Source organism: Gopherus evgoodei, chromosome 1, assembly GCF_007399415.2.
Source record: "Gopherus evgoodei ecotype Sinaloan lineage chromosome 1, rGopEvg1_v1.p, whole genome shotgun sequence".
Lineage (NCBI taxonomy): Eukaryota > Metazoa > Chordata > Testudines > Testudinidae > Gopherus > Gopherus evgoodei.
The window spans coordinates 19917632-19935359 of NC_044322.1; the positions used below are offsets into that span (position 1 = coordinate 19917632).

The following is a 17728-nucleotide window of genomic DNA, read 5'->3' on the forward strand; positions in this document are numbered from 1 at the left end:
GCTGTGCTTATTTATTTCAACAGACTTCATCTATTTTTTTTAAACCAAATCATTATTCTAATGCACATAAGCAAACAAGGAATTAAAACGGCTGTCACTATTTCTATATCCAAGTTTTACTTGGTCTACAGTTGCCAGAGGAAAAGGATCATGTGACAGACAGAAGATGACTGCTTATAATAAGTCTGTGTATGTTGAACGCTAAAGGGCCAGGGGAAAATAAGTCACTTGGATTTCACCCAGAACATGTGATAATCAGATTAACAAAGAATTGTGTGTACGTGTAGTCGATGGCAAAGGAGATTGAAAGGTGCACGGTTAAAAAAAAAAGTCAGGAGTGAAACTTTCCCACCAGAGGGGAAAATTTTTTTTCATATGCAGGGCTGTGGCAGGGGTTAGATCTATTCATGCACTGAGCCACAGCACTGAAGGTTGCCTGCTGTTGTGTGAGGATGTGTCTCTTGGCTCTGGGCTTCCTGCTGGGGATTCTGCAGCCTTCATCCGGGCAGTTCCCCCGAGCCTGTGCATCTTCAGAGAGCCTGCTGAGGAAGGAATGCTGCCCACTATGGGCTGGGGATGGTTCCCCTTGTGGGGAACTCTCGGGCAGGGGCTCCTGCCAGGAGATCCTTCTGTCCCATGCCCCACTCGGGCCGCAGTTCCCCTTCACAGGGGTGGATGACAGAGAGGACTGGCCTGCTGTGTTTTATAACAGAACATGCCAATGCAACAGCAACTTTATGGGATTCAACTGCGGGGGGTGCAGGTTTGGGTTCTCAGGGCCCAACTGTGCCAATAGGAGGATGCTCATGAGAAGAAGTATCTTCCAGCTTAGTAACAGAGAGAAGAATAAGTTCCTTGCCTACCTCAACTTGGCAAAGCACACCCCCAGCCAGGACTACGTCATCGCCAGTGGCACCTATGCTCAGATGAACAATGGCTCGACCCCCATGTTCAGGAACATCAATGTTTACGACCTCTTCGTATGGATGCATTACTACGTCTCTCATGACACCTTGCTGGGTGGGTCAAGCATATGGAGGGATATTGATTTTGCCCATGAAGCCCCAGGTTTTCTACCTTGGCATCGACTGTTCTTGCTGCTGTGGGAACATGAGATCCAGAAGATCACAGGAGATGAGAACTTCACCATTCCTTACTGGGACTGGCGAGATGCCGAAGGCTGCGATGTCTGCACTGACGAATTGATGGGAGGCAGACACCCCACTAACCCTCAGTTACTCAGCCCAGCATCCTTTTTCTCCTCGTGGCAGGTAAGGACTGGTTGGCAGGGAGGCAGGGCTGGAAGAGTGACTTTATGCTAAGAGATCTGATATATCACATGCTAATCGACTTGTGGCAAGAGGGAAATCTAGTTCACAAAAAAAAAATCCTAAATCACCTTTTGGGTGCATCACTGCTCCTAAAGCAAGGTGCATAACACGACATTGCAACAGTGCTGGATACAGACATCCAGCTAAGAGAAAGTAGGGCATTTGTATGCAAGTCTCTGGCGCACAGCCTCTTCATGGCAATGTTAGTGTCTGAGCAATGGAAACAAAGGCACGGAGTTGTCATCAATGTGCTTTGCAATCTGAAAGGCTTTCCACCCCCTACCCCCTCAAAACCTCTTTTTCCAGCCAAGATTTTTAAACTACCCAATTAAGCTTATCTAGTTTAAAGTAAAAAGTCTTTATTGCACCCAAAAGGATTGGCGATGCTGTTAACAGCAGTCATTTCCAAATAAAGTCCGGTGATTTATTCAAAAGAAAAATAAAAGCTAATCTCCCTGTTAAAATGGGCTAAAAATTTAGCACTTGGAGTCTTCCTACATTTCAAACACAGTTCAGCTAAATCTATAAAATAATATAGTCTTGCTTATTTATCTAGCAGATGTGCATCCAATATACATAGTAGTGTCCTAGTGCACTTTTGGAGTTTAAAACTTTAAAGGCTAGGTCCTTAGTTGGTGCAAAATGGCATTATTCTTTTGACTTACTTGGAGATACACCAATTTACACCAGCTGAGGATCTGGTCCTTTGTTTCCGTGATTTAACAGACTGTCGGACAAAGTCACCAATATGCTCCAGCAGCTCTGTGATGCTCTGGTGTCACAAAACAAAGACAAACTTGGCTAACGCCAGCCTGGTAAGCTGGATTTGTGGCTGCTTTGCATCACCAGAGTAGCACAAAGTAGTCAGAATATACCAATGAATCTGGCCTTGTATTTTGAACTGATGCAATGGCTCCTTTCAGTTACAGCAGTGTAATCAGAGGATTGATGTAAGTGGAATTCCTCTGGATTGACACCAGTTCAGAATGGTAAAAGTACTGAAATTGGTCCAATATATAGAAAGATGTCATTTGTCTCAGAGGGTGGTTTTCTCATTCCAACTAGCAAAGTCCTGCAGAACTTTACTTATATAGTCCCATATGTGAATGTGGCACTTAAACACATGGGGTGAAATCCTGGCTCCATTGAAGTCAGTGAGCGTTTTGTCATTAACTTCAGTGGAGCCACGATCTCACCCAGAGAATACAGCAGACCCGCGTCTGATTTCTCCCTGGTCTAAACCAGAAATAACATGAAGGTAATGCAGTTGCACCAGTGTGAAACTGGTGTAAGTGAAACTAGAATCAGGCCTATTGTGCCTGCCCTGTGGAGTGTGAAGTCTAATTAAGACATATATAGCACACTGGATGACAGGTCAATAGTAACAGGGTGCAGATATTCTTACAGGATTAGCAAGTTTCTAGCTGTCTCCACATGTACGCAATACTGTTTCCTACAAAGCAGGAGGGGTGAGAGAGCGATGCTTTGCTTACCCTTTCAAAGGTCTGGCTGATTTAGCTAGATATGTAAAGGTTCCCTATCAATGTAGTGTCTGAGCACATAAAAGCTTTGCTATAGTACATTTGAAAACCAGTGGTGTTGTATAATTTACCATTTCAGGTTGGCTGTCATTCAGATATCCTATAAATGAAGAAAGCTTCTCTTACAAGACAAATCTCATCAAAGTAAAGTCTTTGTATGTCTTGAGCACAAAAGTACTGCTGTGGGGAAGAGGGGATGCAGCATATTTAAAAAATGTTTAGTTTTGGGGTAAAACTTCCAAAAGCACCTGAGTCCCATTGTCAACATTTCCTAAATCACTTTTGAAAATGGGGTTTAGGCATGTAAGTCACTTGGTACTATTTTTTAAAATGCCTATTTTTTAAAACTTTCAAACCAGTTCTAACTATGACTTCACAGTCAATGGCTCTGATTCTCCTCTAACACCCAGGTGTAACTTTACTGACATCAGCGGATTTACTCCTGAACTACAATGGCAAGATAGTAGAATCATGTTTTGAAATGGGAAGCATATGGTCAAGATACAAGTTAGACTGATGTTCCTTTAGTACAGTAGTTCTCCAACTATGGGGCAGGCTCCCAAGGGAGGCATGGGAATCTGTTGAGGGAGCTGTGAGCTGCGTTACCTTTTTTTATTTTGAAAAGAGCTCTGGCTGTCAGCCCTGGAGCGGCTGGGGCTCGTGCAGAAGGGCCATGCACAGCCAGGAGGGGAAGGGATGGGATGGGATAAAGGGAGCAGCCAGAGCCCTGCCACCCCAGGGGTGACAGCCGGAGCCCCGCCACCCCAGGTTTCTCCTTCTCCGTCCCCTCAAACCCTCACCAAGAGGCAGCCCAGGCTTGGTCTCTCCTTGCCCCGCCCCCAAATCCCTCACCGGAAGGTGGCAGCAGGATGCCACCAGGGAGGCTGCAGCAGTGCAGAAGTAAGGGTGGCAATGGGGCACTAACTCTGCTGAGAAAAGTGATATTGACAAATATCACTTTTCACATTGCCACCCTTAGTTCTGCACTGCTGCTGGTGTGGAGCTGGCTTCAGAGCTGGGTGCTTGGCCAGCAGGTGCTGCTCTCTGCTCTGCGTTCAGAGCTGGGTGATGGTATATGCACTTGTGGAAGAACGTAAGCAACAATAGACAGAAGGGATTGAGGGCATGATCAAATACATTTGAGACCACTGTTTTAGTAGCTCTGAGGCCAAATGTTACTATGGCTTACAATTAGAGATGGGTATAAAATGGTATTCCAGACCCCTATCATTTTTTCCAGTCTGCCTTTGGATGAAACCAAGATCTTAAAAGGTTTTTACCCCCAAAAAAGAAAGAAAAGAAATATGATATTGACTCCATAGCCCACTGGTTAGGCACTCATCCAGGATGTGAAAGGTCCAAGTTCAAGTCCCTGCTTTCAATCAGCTAGACTAGGGACTTGAAGCTAGGTCTTCCCTGTGCCAGGTGAGCACCTTAACCACTGGGCCATTCTCAGGTGAGTCATTTGCTCCCTCCTGGACCTGAACATTTTTTCCCAACAAAAGTTGTATCACAACAGATACATTCTCATGAAAAGTTTTGGCTTCAATAAATTGCCATTTTCTGACATAAAAAGGTTTGTCAGAAAATTCCCAACCTGCTCTATTTATAATGGAGTAACTCTGAAGTCAGTGAAATGCCTTAGTCTGACACTAGAATCAGAATCTCATTCCATAAAACTAAAAGGAAACAAACAGTCTAAGCTTCAGCCGGAAGGCAGGCATAGATCTAGTGCAGTGTATGCTGATTGCCAAAGCACTGCCACTCAAACAACAAAGGACAAACTAATAAGGGGGTGGAGGGTTGAGAGATGTGTAGGAATTCAGGCTTTTAATAGTGCAATCTAAGTGATAGAGAAGAGAAGAGAAACAGCTAAAAATGACTTTAAAATAAAGAAGTATCACAGTGTCCTTTTAAAATCCACAATGCCCTTTCAAAATGCAATAAAATAATGACTGCGGATTCTGCAGCATTAGGAAAATTAGGACACAGTGGCACACTCAAGGGGTTGTTATGGATTTGTTTAAAAAAACATAAAGTGCCTATTTGTAGCACAGCAACTCTTTCTAAAGAAAGGAGCAAAATACTTTATTCCATTGCAAAGTTGCTATGGCAACATGGATACCCATGCCTGCATGCTGAAATTCCAGCTCCCCCCTCTCACTTTTTTTCTTCAGCATGCGACTGCTACCACTTAGTTGAGTGAATTATCTGTCCATGCTTTTTTTCTCATGTTTATCATCTAAGAAAGACTTCTGACTCCTGCTTCTGTTAGGAACAGCTAATATGGTGTTTTTTCGACTCTAGAGTTAACCTTATCCTTGCAGGTGTTTGTAACTAATGGCTGAACTATGGCCTTTAGATTTCTTTGTCTTAAAGAAAACCCATATGCACTCATTAATGCTGTATTGAGCTATACAATCCCATGCAAATCCGGGGCAAGGGAGAAAGAAAGCAGATGCTTTGCATGGAAGTTGGAGAGGTGATTGAGGTGGGGGGGTTTAGTTCTTCAAGGTAATGTATTGGCTAATAGAAATAAGCACTGTGCCCTGTTTGAATGTTTTTGGTCAGCATTCTGCTCTCTGGTGCACTGGGGTAAATTTAGAGTCACTCTATTAAAGTCTATGGAGTTACCATGGATTCGCTTTGGTGAAAGTAAAAGCAGAATTTGGCTCTGTTTATTGAGATTGAACGTTATATTCGATTGGGTTTGGGTGCCAGGTACATTGCAGACAAAATAAGACAATACAGTATAAATTCTAGCCGGAGTTGCTGGTATTGGCTGCTTTGTCCTGCTCCCGTAATGGAAAGCAGCTAGATTGGATTGGGCCTGGTGTACTCTGGCATCTTGAAAAATAGGCTAGAGGAAGTAATTGACCAGACTGGATTAAGTTCTGCTTTCAGTCACAGAAATGTAAGGTCTTCACCCTGGGCTCAATTCTCCACTACACTGGCACTCCATGCAGACATTTACACCTATGCAAATGTGTATAAAATGCTGCTGAATCAGTATAGTAGTATTTTTCCACCTTGGATGTGTCTGGGGACGGCAATGGTGAGCAACCTCTGTATGGGGTGTGCAAGTGGGATACTTGGGCACATTAGTTAAGGACTAGGCACAGTCTATTTATCGCAGAGATGGATTGATGGCTGCATAATTAAGGGGGCCACCAGAGCATGATTCCAAGCACTATTTTTTACCCACATTCAAAACTTGTAAATAAAAAAAACAAACACCACCCTCCAGTTACCAAACAAAAAAAGAGCCCATCCTCCTTTGCTCCAGTATTTATTGTGCCCTTTTTAGGGGGTAAATGTTCTTAGGTTAAAGCAGATTTTTTTTTAATTTTGAATAAAATTGCAAGCATTGTTTTAAAGCTATCTGCTTAGCAAACAAACAAACAAAAAAAACAAACTACCCCTCACATCTCATCTCACATTATTTGTACAGGGCTGTCTGCTTATTTGGCTATTGTGACCAAACCAGGACAGGAAGGATGCTCCAGAGCACAGGGCACTAGCCAAGGGATATATCCACACAGCAGTTTGGAGCAAGCAAAAGCAAGCTAAGATTCCCAGGCTGGTTTGACAGACTTAGGCAAGCGGGGCTCGCAGTAGTGCTCTAAAAATGCCTGTACAGACAGCACTTTGAAGCTGCGGCTCAGGCCCTGAAGCTAACTCCATTTCCTAGCCACAGGTACCCATATCTCAGAAACTGACTTATGCCTCTGACTGCAACTCACAACACAATAAGTTTAAGACCATATCTGCTGCACAGGTTCATTTTCAAAAGGAAAAAATAACCCCCTGACAGCTGTTTGTGAGGAAGTAGCTGTCAATCAGGTGGTCATGAAGATTAGTCTCCTTGCTGTCTACTTACAGGGATTTTAAATCTGAAACATGCTGTGTTACAGAGAGATTAGAATCTACATGCCAAGCAGAAATGAATCTACATGCTGTGTTCCATGGAGATTAGGCTCTATGTGCCGCAGAGAAATGAATAGAAAGAAAGCCCCCAAACAAGAAGCGTGGGCCAGATTCTCCCATCAGTTATATTGTTGTAAACCCAGAGTAATGCCACTGATTTCATTCACCGGATTTATTTTGGATTCACATCTTGGAGGAGAGTTTGGCCTATAGTTGCTAGTTTGTTCCCCACATATGTAGCTGTAAAGAAACCTAGTAAAAAAAAAAAACCTTAATGACAGAAATGATCAGAAGTTTAGAAATTCCCAGGAGAGATTTTTCATCAATACTAATGCACACTAATAACTCAGTGAAAAGGGATCTGTTCTGTAGGAGACAGGGTCAGTGTGCATTTGGTGTGCAGGGCTGGCCACACCAAAGAAGCACGGCCTGGCACCAGAAAAGCAGCACAATGTCATACCCTGGCAAACCAGAAGGAAAATACCAGCAAGAGTGAACTAATCTTTCGGCAGTGATTCGCAATAATATCCACTCCATGCTAGCAAACTCCAGTACTGTTGGGAGGTAAGATGTCCTCAGGCATTGGGCTGCTCCTCTGCATAGGAATTTCAACCAAAGTTCACTGAACATGGAGAACATACCTTATAGAGGCTGGGTTTGCGTCAGTCTTGTCACTTTCAGTAGCGCCTTTAATTTATGCATATGCCATAGACGTCAGAAATTCATAGACTGATGATAATTTGTCACCTTATGCCCTGGTAGAGTTGTCTCTTACAATCTCTTTGAAGTTTTACTTCTACATTTTTCTTCTATTCGGTCCATTTGCTAATCTATCTTTTCAGTCCCACAAATGTTTAAAAGAGCTCTTCATGTGCTCTTAATCGGATATAAATATGCATAATCTCTATCAGAGTTCCTTGCTTGGTTTTAAAGACAGGATGTTATTGTCATAGGATCGCCAAAGTTCAGTTAGTTCTGTTCCACAATAGCTCAGGATTCTTCTCGCATCTCCCTACGTTTGGTGAGTGAGTTGCATTTGGATGGCACCTAATGAAGGCCTGATTGTGCCAGGCCCTAATGCAGTCATGCAGAGTCATACCCCTGGGCAGCCTCCATGCATCTTTACTTCAGGTGTGAGGTGACTGCTGCGGCTGCGTGCCCAGTCCCATTCCCACTCCCACGCAAGCAGGTGGGGAGGGGCTCTCTCCACTCAATATGTTGGCCAGTGGAACTGAAGGGAAGTGCAGTCATATATACCTAGCAAAGAGGTGGTGTGAATTATTATCCCCTGGGATCCAGGCAGGAGTAGTGAAAGATTTGAGAGGCTGAGTTACACACCACCCCCTAATGAAGGCAATGAGCACAGGCTCAATCTAGCCCTCCGTTTATTCTCCCTTTAATGCGTAGATCTGTATATATTTGAACAGCTTCCCATGTGTTTGAGAAAATATTTATCACAATTAACATAAGAACTTTGGCTTGATGTTTGTAAGCAGTGCATGTCACTGTTCTCATTGGCTTAACCTTAAAGAATTATCACAAATAATGCCGGCATTAAAAAATGAAATATTTGCAGTTAAGAAAATAAGCTATTTATAAAAGATTAAAACAAGACTGAAGAAAGTCTAAGGCTCCAGTCCTATAACTGGTTCCACATGGGTGTAGGGATCTGTCTGCAGAGAGACAACTGCAGAATCAGGGCCTAAGGGTTAAGGTAAAAAAACAACAGCTTTAAAGAAAGGTGTGAAAGTCACAGTAAATGCTACCAAACTTTTACAAATATTTCCTAACCTTAATATTCCATTTGGAAGTGTGGAGAATCAGACCCTTTTTCTTGGGGTCAGCTCCTCTGCTCGTGCAAATTAGCAAAGTTCACTGAGTTGTTCTAAGAGATGATATGAAGAGCTCTACAAAGGAACCCATTTCCAGAGCACAACAAGAAGTTTTATTAAATCCAGGAACTATGCTACATATTCTTGAGTGCCATCTACTGGCACTCTGTCTATTAACTCTTTCTATAAATGCAGCTATTGTGTATGCTCATAACAACTTCAATGGAGCTGCCGTGATTTATGCTTGCTGAGGATCGGGCCTTGCAATGATTGCAAGAGTGAGCATTGTCCAGTGTGAATCTATGTATTTGTTCCAAATGAGAAAAACGTCAGTAGTGCAATTTTTAAAAGGGAGGCCTGATCTTGAATTAGGAGAAAGGGGGGTGACAAAGGCCTATTTTTCATAGATTTTAAGGCCAGAAAGGCCTACTATGATCATCTTGTCTGATTTCCTACATATCACAGGCCACAGAACCTCACCAAAAAATTTCTGCATTAGGTCCATAACTTTTGTTTGAACTAGTGAATACCACTGCTAGAAAGACACCCAGTCTAATTTTAAGGCCAGATTGTCTGATTTGTGGCTCAAAACTGATAGAAAGTGACAGACAGTCATTTTCACTCCCCTTTTCTTAAATCAACATTTCTTGACCCAGAGCGACTTGATTTCATATAAGCATCCCCCCTCTGCTGGAATGCTTATAAGAAGCCAGCCAAGCAATGATGGCTAGGTTGAGAGGCAGATGGAAATATTTGGGACTTTATCTATTTATAGAATGAATAATGATAAATATCCCAGTGCATATGAGTGTCCTACATTTATTTATGATTTGACTGTCTCTCTCTCACCCTCCTAGGTTGTGGTTCTAAAAACTGCTCTGTGCAAGCAGACTCCTGCAGAGCCCCATGGACTCTAATGCGGTTCCATCCAGGAGTTGGGATGAAACCCATTGCAGGGCAACACATTCTTATCTCCAACAGCAGCAGCCCTAGGAATTTTAACCACGAGGCCCAACTGAAGTTAATACTAACAATAATCTGTACCATTACCATTAGGGCTCTCCAGATCTGCCTGTCTCTTTCTGAGGAGTGGTGCCTGAACTTGGATCATCCTTGATTTTGTTCCCCCTAGAACATGCAGCCCTGACCTGAATACTGAAGGCCTGATACTTGATTCATCTCCATTCTTTTTCACACATTTTATTGCATTATATTTACTCCTGATTTTTAAACAGAGAGCAGAAGCTGGATCCATGAATCTATGGCTAGATACTCAGCTGATGTAAATCAGTGGAGTAGTCAGTATGTGCTGGCCTTATTTAGTTGCAAAGTCAAGAAGTCAAAAGTTAGGATTTACCTATTTTACTGTTGCCTGTATAACCTTCATTCTGACCCCTTGTGCATCCATCTTGTGCACTGAATAAGGCAGGGGTCCCGTGGAAAAAAAATAGCATGTGATCATCTAATTAAAAATGGTCTGTCCCCTCACAGCATGTGCATTAGGATCATTAAGGTTGAACAGGCAATGTAAATCTGGCATTTCCTAACTTTAAAATTCTTGACTTTGCATCCTAAATAATAATCTTTTAACTTAGAGGGTTTTTAAAATTTTAAAAAAATAGAATGTGCCCTGTTCAATCCCTTCCATAAGAGCTAAGTATTACTATTTGCGTATATTTTATATTTTGTGGCAGTGTGTCATGAAAGTGTTCTCTTAACATTCCCTCTTATAATTTACTGACCCTACTTGAACAACGAGGACTCCGGTGGCACCTTAAAGACTAAGGGTATGGCTACACTCAAAACTTCAAAATGCTGCCGCGGCAGCACTTTGAAGTGTGAGTGTAGTCCCAGCGCTGCACTTACGCCACATCCTCATGGAGTTTAGCTTGCAGCGCTGGGAGCTGTGCTCCCAGCGCTGCGGCACTGTTTACACTGGCACTTTGCAGCGCTGTATCTTGCAGCGCTCAGGGGGGTGTTTTTTTCACACCCCTGAGCGAGAAAGTTGCAGCGCTGTAAAGCGTCAGTGTAGCCAAGGCCTAACAGATTTATTTGGGCATAAGCTGCATCTGAAGAAGTTGGGGGGTTTACCCACAAAAGTTTATGCCCATATAAATCTGTTAGTCTTAAAGGTGCCACCAGACTCCTCGTTGTTTTTGTGCATACAGACTAACACAGCTACCCCTCTGATACTCGACCCTACTTGGTCATACTAGATATTAATATTGGCATATACAAACTGTGCCCACTAGTGACGTTAACTTTAACAACATTAATAAAACCTCATCACATAGTACATAGGACTAAAAACACAAATAAAACTGAAAAGAGCAAGGATTCCCTTTCTCTGCCACCCTGAAGTTCAAAAGCCACTGTCATAAACAGATAGCTAAGGGTTAATGTCTCTTTTACCTGAAGCACCTGACCAGAGGACCAATCAGGAAACCAGATTTTTTCAACTCTGGGTGGAGGGAGTTTTGTGTCTGAGTCTTTGTTTTCTGTTTGCCTGCTTTCTTTGAGCTTTGGAGAAGTATTTCTGCTTTCTAATCTTCTGTTTCCAAGTTGTGAGTACCAAAGAGTTTGTTTCTTTTGTATTTACATGAATATAGTGCTGGAGTGCTTTGATTTGTATTATTTTTGAATAAGGCTGTTTATTCAATATTCTTTTAAGCAATTGACCCTGTATTTGTCACCTTAATGCAGAGAGACTATTTGTATGTATTTTTCTTTCTTTCTTATATAAAGCTTTCTTTTAAGACCTGTTGGAGTTTTCTTTACTGGGAAACTTCAGGGAAGTTGAGTCTGTACTCACCAGGGAATTGGTGGGAGGAAGGAGTCAGAGGGAGATCTGTGTGTGTTGGATTTGTTCGCCTGACTTTGCATACCCTCTGGGTTGGGGGGGGGGAAGGAAGATTGACTCGGTGATTCTGGTTTCCAGGACTGGGAACGGAGAGGGGGAGTCACTCTGTTTGGATTCACAGAGCTTGTGTCTGTGTATCTCTCCAGGAGCACCTGGAGGGGGAAGGGGAAAAGGATTATTTCCCTTTGTTGTGAGACTCAAGGGATTTGGGTCTTGGAGTCCCCAGGGAAGGTTTTTCAGGGGGACCAGAGTGCCCCAAAACACTCTAATTTTTTGGGTGGTGGCAGCAATACCAACTCCAAGCTGGTAACTAAGCTTGGAGGTTTTCATGCTAACCCTCATATTTTGGACGCTAAGGTCCAAATCTGGGACTAAAGTTATGACAGCCACATCTTACCTTCTGCAAAGCAAACAACTTTCTCTTTGGCTTCTGATTTTTTATTTTAATGGCCTTCGGCTTTTCTCCCAGATTTTAGAAGTGCTTGTGCTGGGAATTCTCTAGAGCCTATCTCGGGGCGGCCAACCTGTGGCTCTGGAGCCACTTGAGGCTCTTCAGAAGTTAATATGTGGCTCCTTGTTTAGGCACTGACTGCAGGGCTGGAGCTACAGGCACCAACTTTCCAATGTGCCAGGGGGTGCTCGCTGCTCAAACCCTGGCTCTGCCACAAGCCCTACCCCCACTCCACCCCTTCCCGCCCCCTCTCCTGAGCCTGTTCTTGTTCCTCCCCCACCCCCAGCCTCCTGCATGCCATGAAACAACTGATCTGGAGGTCCGGGGAGGGAGGGGGAGGCGCTGATCAGCAGGGCTGCGGGGGGGTAGGAGGCGCTTGGAGCTCAGGAGGAAGTGGGGGAGCTGATGGGGGGCTGCTGACATATTACTGTGGCTCTTTGGCAATGTACATTGGTAAATCCTGGCTCCTTCCCAAACTCAGGTTGGCTACCCCTGGCCTATCTGTACTAGCAAACATTGTACCTTTCACTACATGCCTATCCAAGCTGCTCATTCCACATTTCCACTCTGACCTTCTGGAGCGCTATCATGATCGTAGTCAGCCATTACCTTCCCACCCTATTTTGAACTTTTATGTGCAAGGCATAGATTCTTTGGGGGCGGTTTGGGCCCCATCACCAGTCAAATTTAAGTATACTGTTTGTTGTTAAAGGTAATAATGTATAGCACTGCATGTGTAGAAAAGGTACAGCTCACTGCAGAAAAGGTAAAATATGACAGACAAACACGAGGGACAGAGTTTGCTCTCAGTTACACTCATATGACCATAATGAGGACAACAGAATTGCATAGGTGTTGCTTTAGAGAGAGAGTAACAAAGTCTATATCCCATCTACTTACATCCTAAAGACATAAGAGGGGGCTTTAAGGGAGGAAAAATAAGGTTAATTATTAAAAAATAAATCAAATGCCTTTTGGATTTTGGGTGATACTGATACATCTGGTCTTGACATTGCCTTTAAGGATGAACAATCCTACTTTCTTCCACTTCATGCTAACAGGATGCCTCTTGCCCTTCTTGCTCAGTCTTTTATTTCATTAAATACAAATATACAATCAGCATGAAAGAATTCTTTGGGAATTTCTCCCTGGCCTGTTTTCTGTTGCACATCCACCTTCCACACATGCCATGACCAAGCACATAGACAAGGCAGACAATTGGTCACAGAGTTTTGTGTTTTGGTGGGGATAGAGAGGTTTTTCTGTTTTGTTTGTTTGTTTTGTAGGGGGGAGGATCGTTAAACAGATACAGTTGTTGGCCCAGATCCTCGGGTACAGCTGAGGAGCACACAGTGCAACTCCAGGAGCTTTTAAGCCACTATTCCACTTTTTCATTTTCATAGATTTCATAGACATTAAGGTCAGAAGGAACCATTAGATCATCTAAATTGATCTCCTGCCTATCAAAAGCCATTAAATTCTCCCCAGTCCTGGGCAGGCTGAGTATCAGGTAGGTTCCTGTCATAGGTTAGAGTAGTCTCAGGTTTGTCCTAACTTGTGTTAGTTGTGTGAGGCTTCACAAGGCCAACATGGAAGCCAAGATACAGGGAAACCTGGACACATCTTTTTTTCCCCCAGGTCACTTATTTTATGTAAATAGCTGAGGTGGGGAAGAGCTGCTATGCATAGAAGATGCTATGACTGCACTACTACCATATCAAGGAGCTGTCTAAGGAGATATCTGAGCCAATAGCAATTATCTTTGAAAAGTCATGGAAGGCAGGAGAGATTCCAGAGGACTAGAAAAGAGCAAACATAGTTCCAATCTATAAAAAGGGGAATAAGGACAACCCGGGGAATTGCAGACCAGTCAGCTTAACTTCTGTACCCGGAAAGATAATGGAGCAAATAATTAAGCAATCAGTTTGTGAACACCTAGAAAAGAATAGGGTGATGAACAACAGTCAGCATGGATTTGTCAAGAACAAATTATGTCAAACCAACCTGATAGCTTTGTTTGACAGAGTGAATAAGGCCTTGTGAATATGGAGGAAGCGAAATATGTGGTATATCTTGAATTTAATAAGGCTTTTGATACTGTCTGGCATGACCTTCTCATAAACAAGCTAGGGAAATACAACCTAGATGGAGCTACTCTATGGTGGGTGCATAACTAGTTGGAAATCTGTCCCCAGATAGCAGTTATCAGTGGTTCACAGTCATGCTGGAAGGGCATAATGAGTGGGAGGGGTTGCAAGTGCTTTGGAGGATAGGATTAAAATTCAAGATGATTTGGACAAATTGGAGAAATTGTCTGAAGTAAATAGGATGAAATTAAATGAGGACAAATGCAAAGTACTCCATTTAGGAAGGAACAATCAGTTGCACACATACAAAACAGGAAATGACTGCCTAGGAAGGAGTACTGCGGAAGGCAATCTGGGGGTCATAGTGAATCACAAACTAAATATGAGTCAACAGTGTAATGTTGAATAAAAAGCAAGCTTCGTTCTAGGATGTATTAGCAGAAGTATTGCAAGCAAGACACGAGAAGTAATTCTTCCACTCTACTCTGCGCTAATTAGGCCTCAACTGGTGTATTGTGTCCAATTCTGGGCACCACATTTCAGGAAAGATGTGGACAAATTAGAAAGTCCAGAGAAGAGCAACAAAAATTATTAAAGGTCTAGAAAACATGACCTATGAGGGAAGACTGAAAAAACTGGGTTTATTTAGTCAGGAGAAAAAAAGACTGAGAAGGGACATGATAACAGTTTTCAAGTATGTAAAAGGTTGTTACAATGAGGAGAGAGAATTGTTCTTCTTAACCTCTGAGGAGAGGACAAGACACAATGGGCTTAAATTGCAGCAAGGGAGGTTTAGGTTGGATATTAGGAAAAACTTCTTAACTGTCAGAGTGGTTAATCACTGGAATAAATTGCCTAGGGAGATTGTGGAATCTCCATCATGGGAGATTTTTAAGAGCAGGTTAGACAAACCCCTCAGGGATGGTCTAGATAATACTTAATCCTGCCTTGAGTGCAGGGGACTGGACTAGATGACCTCTCAAGGTCCCTTCAAGACCCATGATTCTACATCACCCGACCATCACTCTGTTCTTGGGGATGATTGGTGAGCAACTTTAAAGCACTTGTGCATTGGTGATATTGGCGCAAAGTAGCTGCACTATAGATGGCATTACCCAGAGCTGAAATGTAATCTTTTAAGAAAATCATGCTGTAGTATAGTAATTAGTATATTTCCATCTAAAATCATTATATGGCCCCCATTGCCACAGCATGAGTGTATCTCAATCTTCAAAGTATCTGTTGTCTCAATATCCCTGCAAGGTAGGGAAGTGGGGTTATCCTTATTTACCAGATGTAGAAATAAAGCACACAGACACTAAGCAACTTGCCCATATTCACGCAGGAAGGCTATGTCAGAGAATAAAGCAGAGACAATTTAAGAAGATAGACCAGTATGCCCTTTTCCTTATTTGCACTAAGGCCCAACTGTGCTTACTCAATGGGAAAACTTGCAGTTTAAAGTACTCTCAGTGTACTGAGTAACAGAATCAGGTTTTGGAACAAATTGATACATTAAACAGTAATAAGTCACCAGGACCAGATGGGATTCACCAAGAGTTCTGAAGGAGCTCAAATATGAAATTGCAGAACTACTAACTGTGGAATGTAATCTATAATTTAAATAAGATTCTGTACCAGATGACTGGAGGATAGCTAATGCAATGCCAATTTTTTTAAAAGGCTCCAGAGATGATCCTGGCAGTTACAGGCTGATAAACCTAACTTCAGAACCGGGCAAATTGGTTGATATTATAGTAAAGAACAGAATTATCTAGCACATAGATTAACATGATTTTTTTTGGAAGAGTAAACCTAGCTTTTGTAAAGGGAAATCATGCCTTACCAATCTACTAGAATTCTTTGAGGGGGTCAACAAACATGTGGACAAGGGGGATCCAGTAGACTTAGACTTTCAGAAAGCCTTTGACAAGGTTCGTAACCAGAGGCTCCTAAGTAAAGTAAGTGGTCATGGGATAAGAGGGATGATCCTCTCATGGATCAGTACCTGGTTAAAAGATAGGAAACAAAGGATAGGAATAGATTATCAGTTTTCAGAATTGAGAGAGCTAAATAGGGGTGTCCCCTAGAGGTCTGTATTGGAAGCAGAGTTGTTCATAATTGAGCTGAGAAAAAGGGTAAACAATAAGGTAGTAAAATTTGCAGATGATACAAAACTACTCAAGATAGCTAAATCCAAGACAGACTGTGAAGAGTTACAAACAGACCTTGCAAACTCGGTGACTAGGCAACAAAACGACAGATAAAATTCAATGTTGATAAATGTGAAGTAATGTCCATTGGAAAACATAATCCCAACTATACATACAAAATGATGGGGTCTAAATTAGCTGTTACATCTCTAGAAAGAGATTTTGGAGTCATGAATAGTTCTCTGAAAACATCTGCTCAATGTGCAGTGGCAGTCAAAAAAGCTAAGCATGTTGGGAATCATTAGGAAAGGGATAGATAAAACATAAAATATTATAATGCCTCTATATAAATCCATGGTACATCCACATCTTGAATACTGCATGCAGAGCTGGTCTCCCCATCTCAAGAAGATACCATATATACTTGTTCATAAGCTGAATTTTTTTAGTAAAAAAGGGAAGAACCAGAGAAGGGAGTCGGCATATGAACGGGTATAGAGAGGGAGAGGTGGGACAGAGTCCCTATCCCCAACAGAGGGGGCAAAGAGAGGCATCACAGCCAGCAGAGACAGAAGGGAAGAGGCGGGACCAGAGTCTCTCTGCTTCTGGCCACGCTGCTCTCACCCCAACTTCTGAAGCAGCTGCAGCTCCGGGGCTGGCAGGCTGCAGCCATGCCACTTGGCCCCACACCTCAGACCAGGCTGCAGCCGCGCTGCCCAGCCTGCCAGAGTAGCTCCAGCCAGGCCAGAGACATCCTTCCCTGGCCCTCCCCAGATAAAGTGTGAAGCGATGGGATGGGAAGAGTGTGGGGGTCCTGAGCTAGAGATGGGGTCATGTGGGGGTGATTACAGGGGTTACTCCCCTGAATCCCAGCTTCTCCCCCCAAAAAAATTTCCCCACCAGTTGCTGTCCTGGCTTGTCAGGGTAAGCAGCTGGCGCACCAGGACACTTTGTTTACTTAGGTTTACCTCCGTGCCTGCGGATGCTCGAGGTAAACAAATCATCTCGGCCCACCAGCAGCTTATCCTGATAGCCCAGGGGCCAAAGTTTGCTGACCCCTAAATTATAAAGATCGACTTATGAACAGGTCATAAACATTTTCCATTTTTACTTATCCATCTTGGGAGAGGTCAGCTTATAAACAAACCAGCTTATGATCGAGTATATATGGTATATTAGAATTGTAAAAGGTACAGAGAAAGCCAACAAAAATTATTAGGCATGTGGAACAACATCTATAGAAAGGAGAGATTAAACAGACTGGGCCTTTTCAGCATGAAAAAAGATGACTAAGAAGGGATATGATAGAAGTCTATAAAATATTGACTAGTATAGAGAAAACGAATAAAGAAATGTTATTTACTCCTTCACATAACACAAGAATTAGGGATCACCCAATGAAATGAATAGGCAGAAGGTTTAAAACAAATAAAAGCAAGTATTTCATCACATAGTGCACTGTTAACCTGTGAACTCTTTGCCAGGAGATTTGTGAAGGCCAAAACTATAACAGGGTTCGAAAAAGAACTAAATAAGTTCATAGAGG

General features: G+C 42.7%; 1 protein-coding gene across 1 annotated transcript in view; it reads left to right on the top strand.

Moving 5' to 3' along the window:
• The first annotated feature begins 452 nt into the window (after nt 1-452).
• The window catches only part of TYR (tyrosinase), a 68016-nt gene continuing 50740 nt past the window's right edge, over nt 453-17728 (top strand). Inside the window, exon 1 of the mRNA XM_030550887.1 lies at nt 453-1271. Within this exon, the coding sequence (XP_030406747.1) occupies nt 453-1271 (819 nt within the window). The remainder of the gene's footprint in view (nt 1272-17728) is intronic.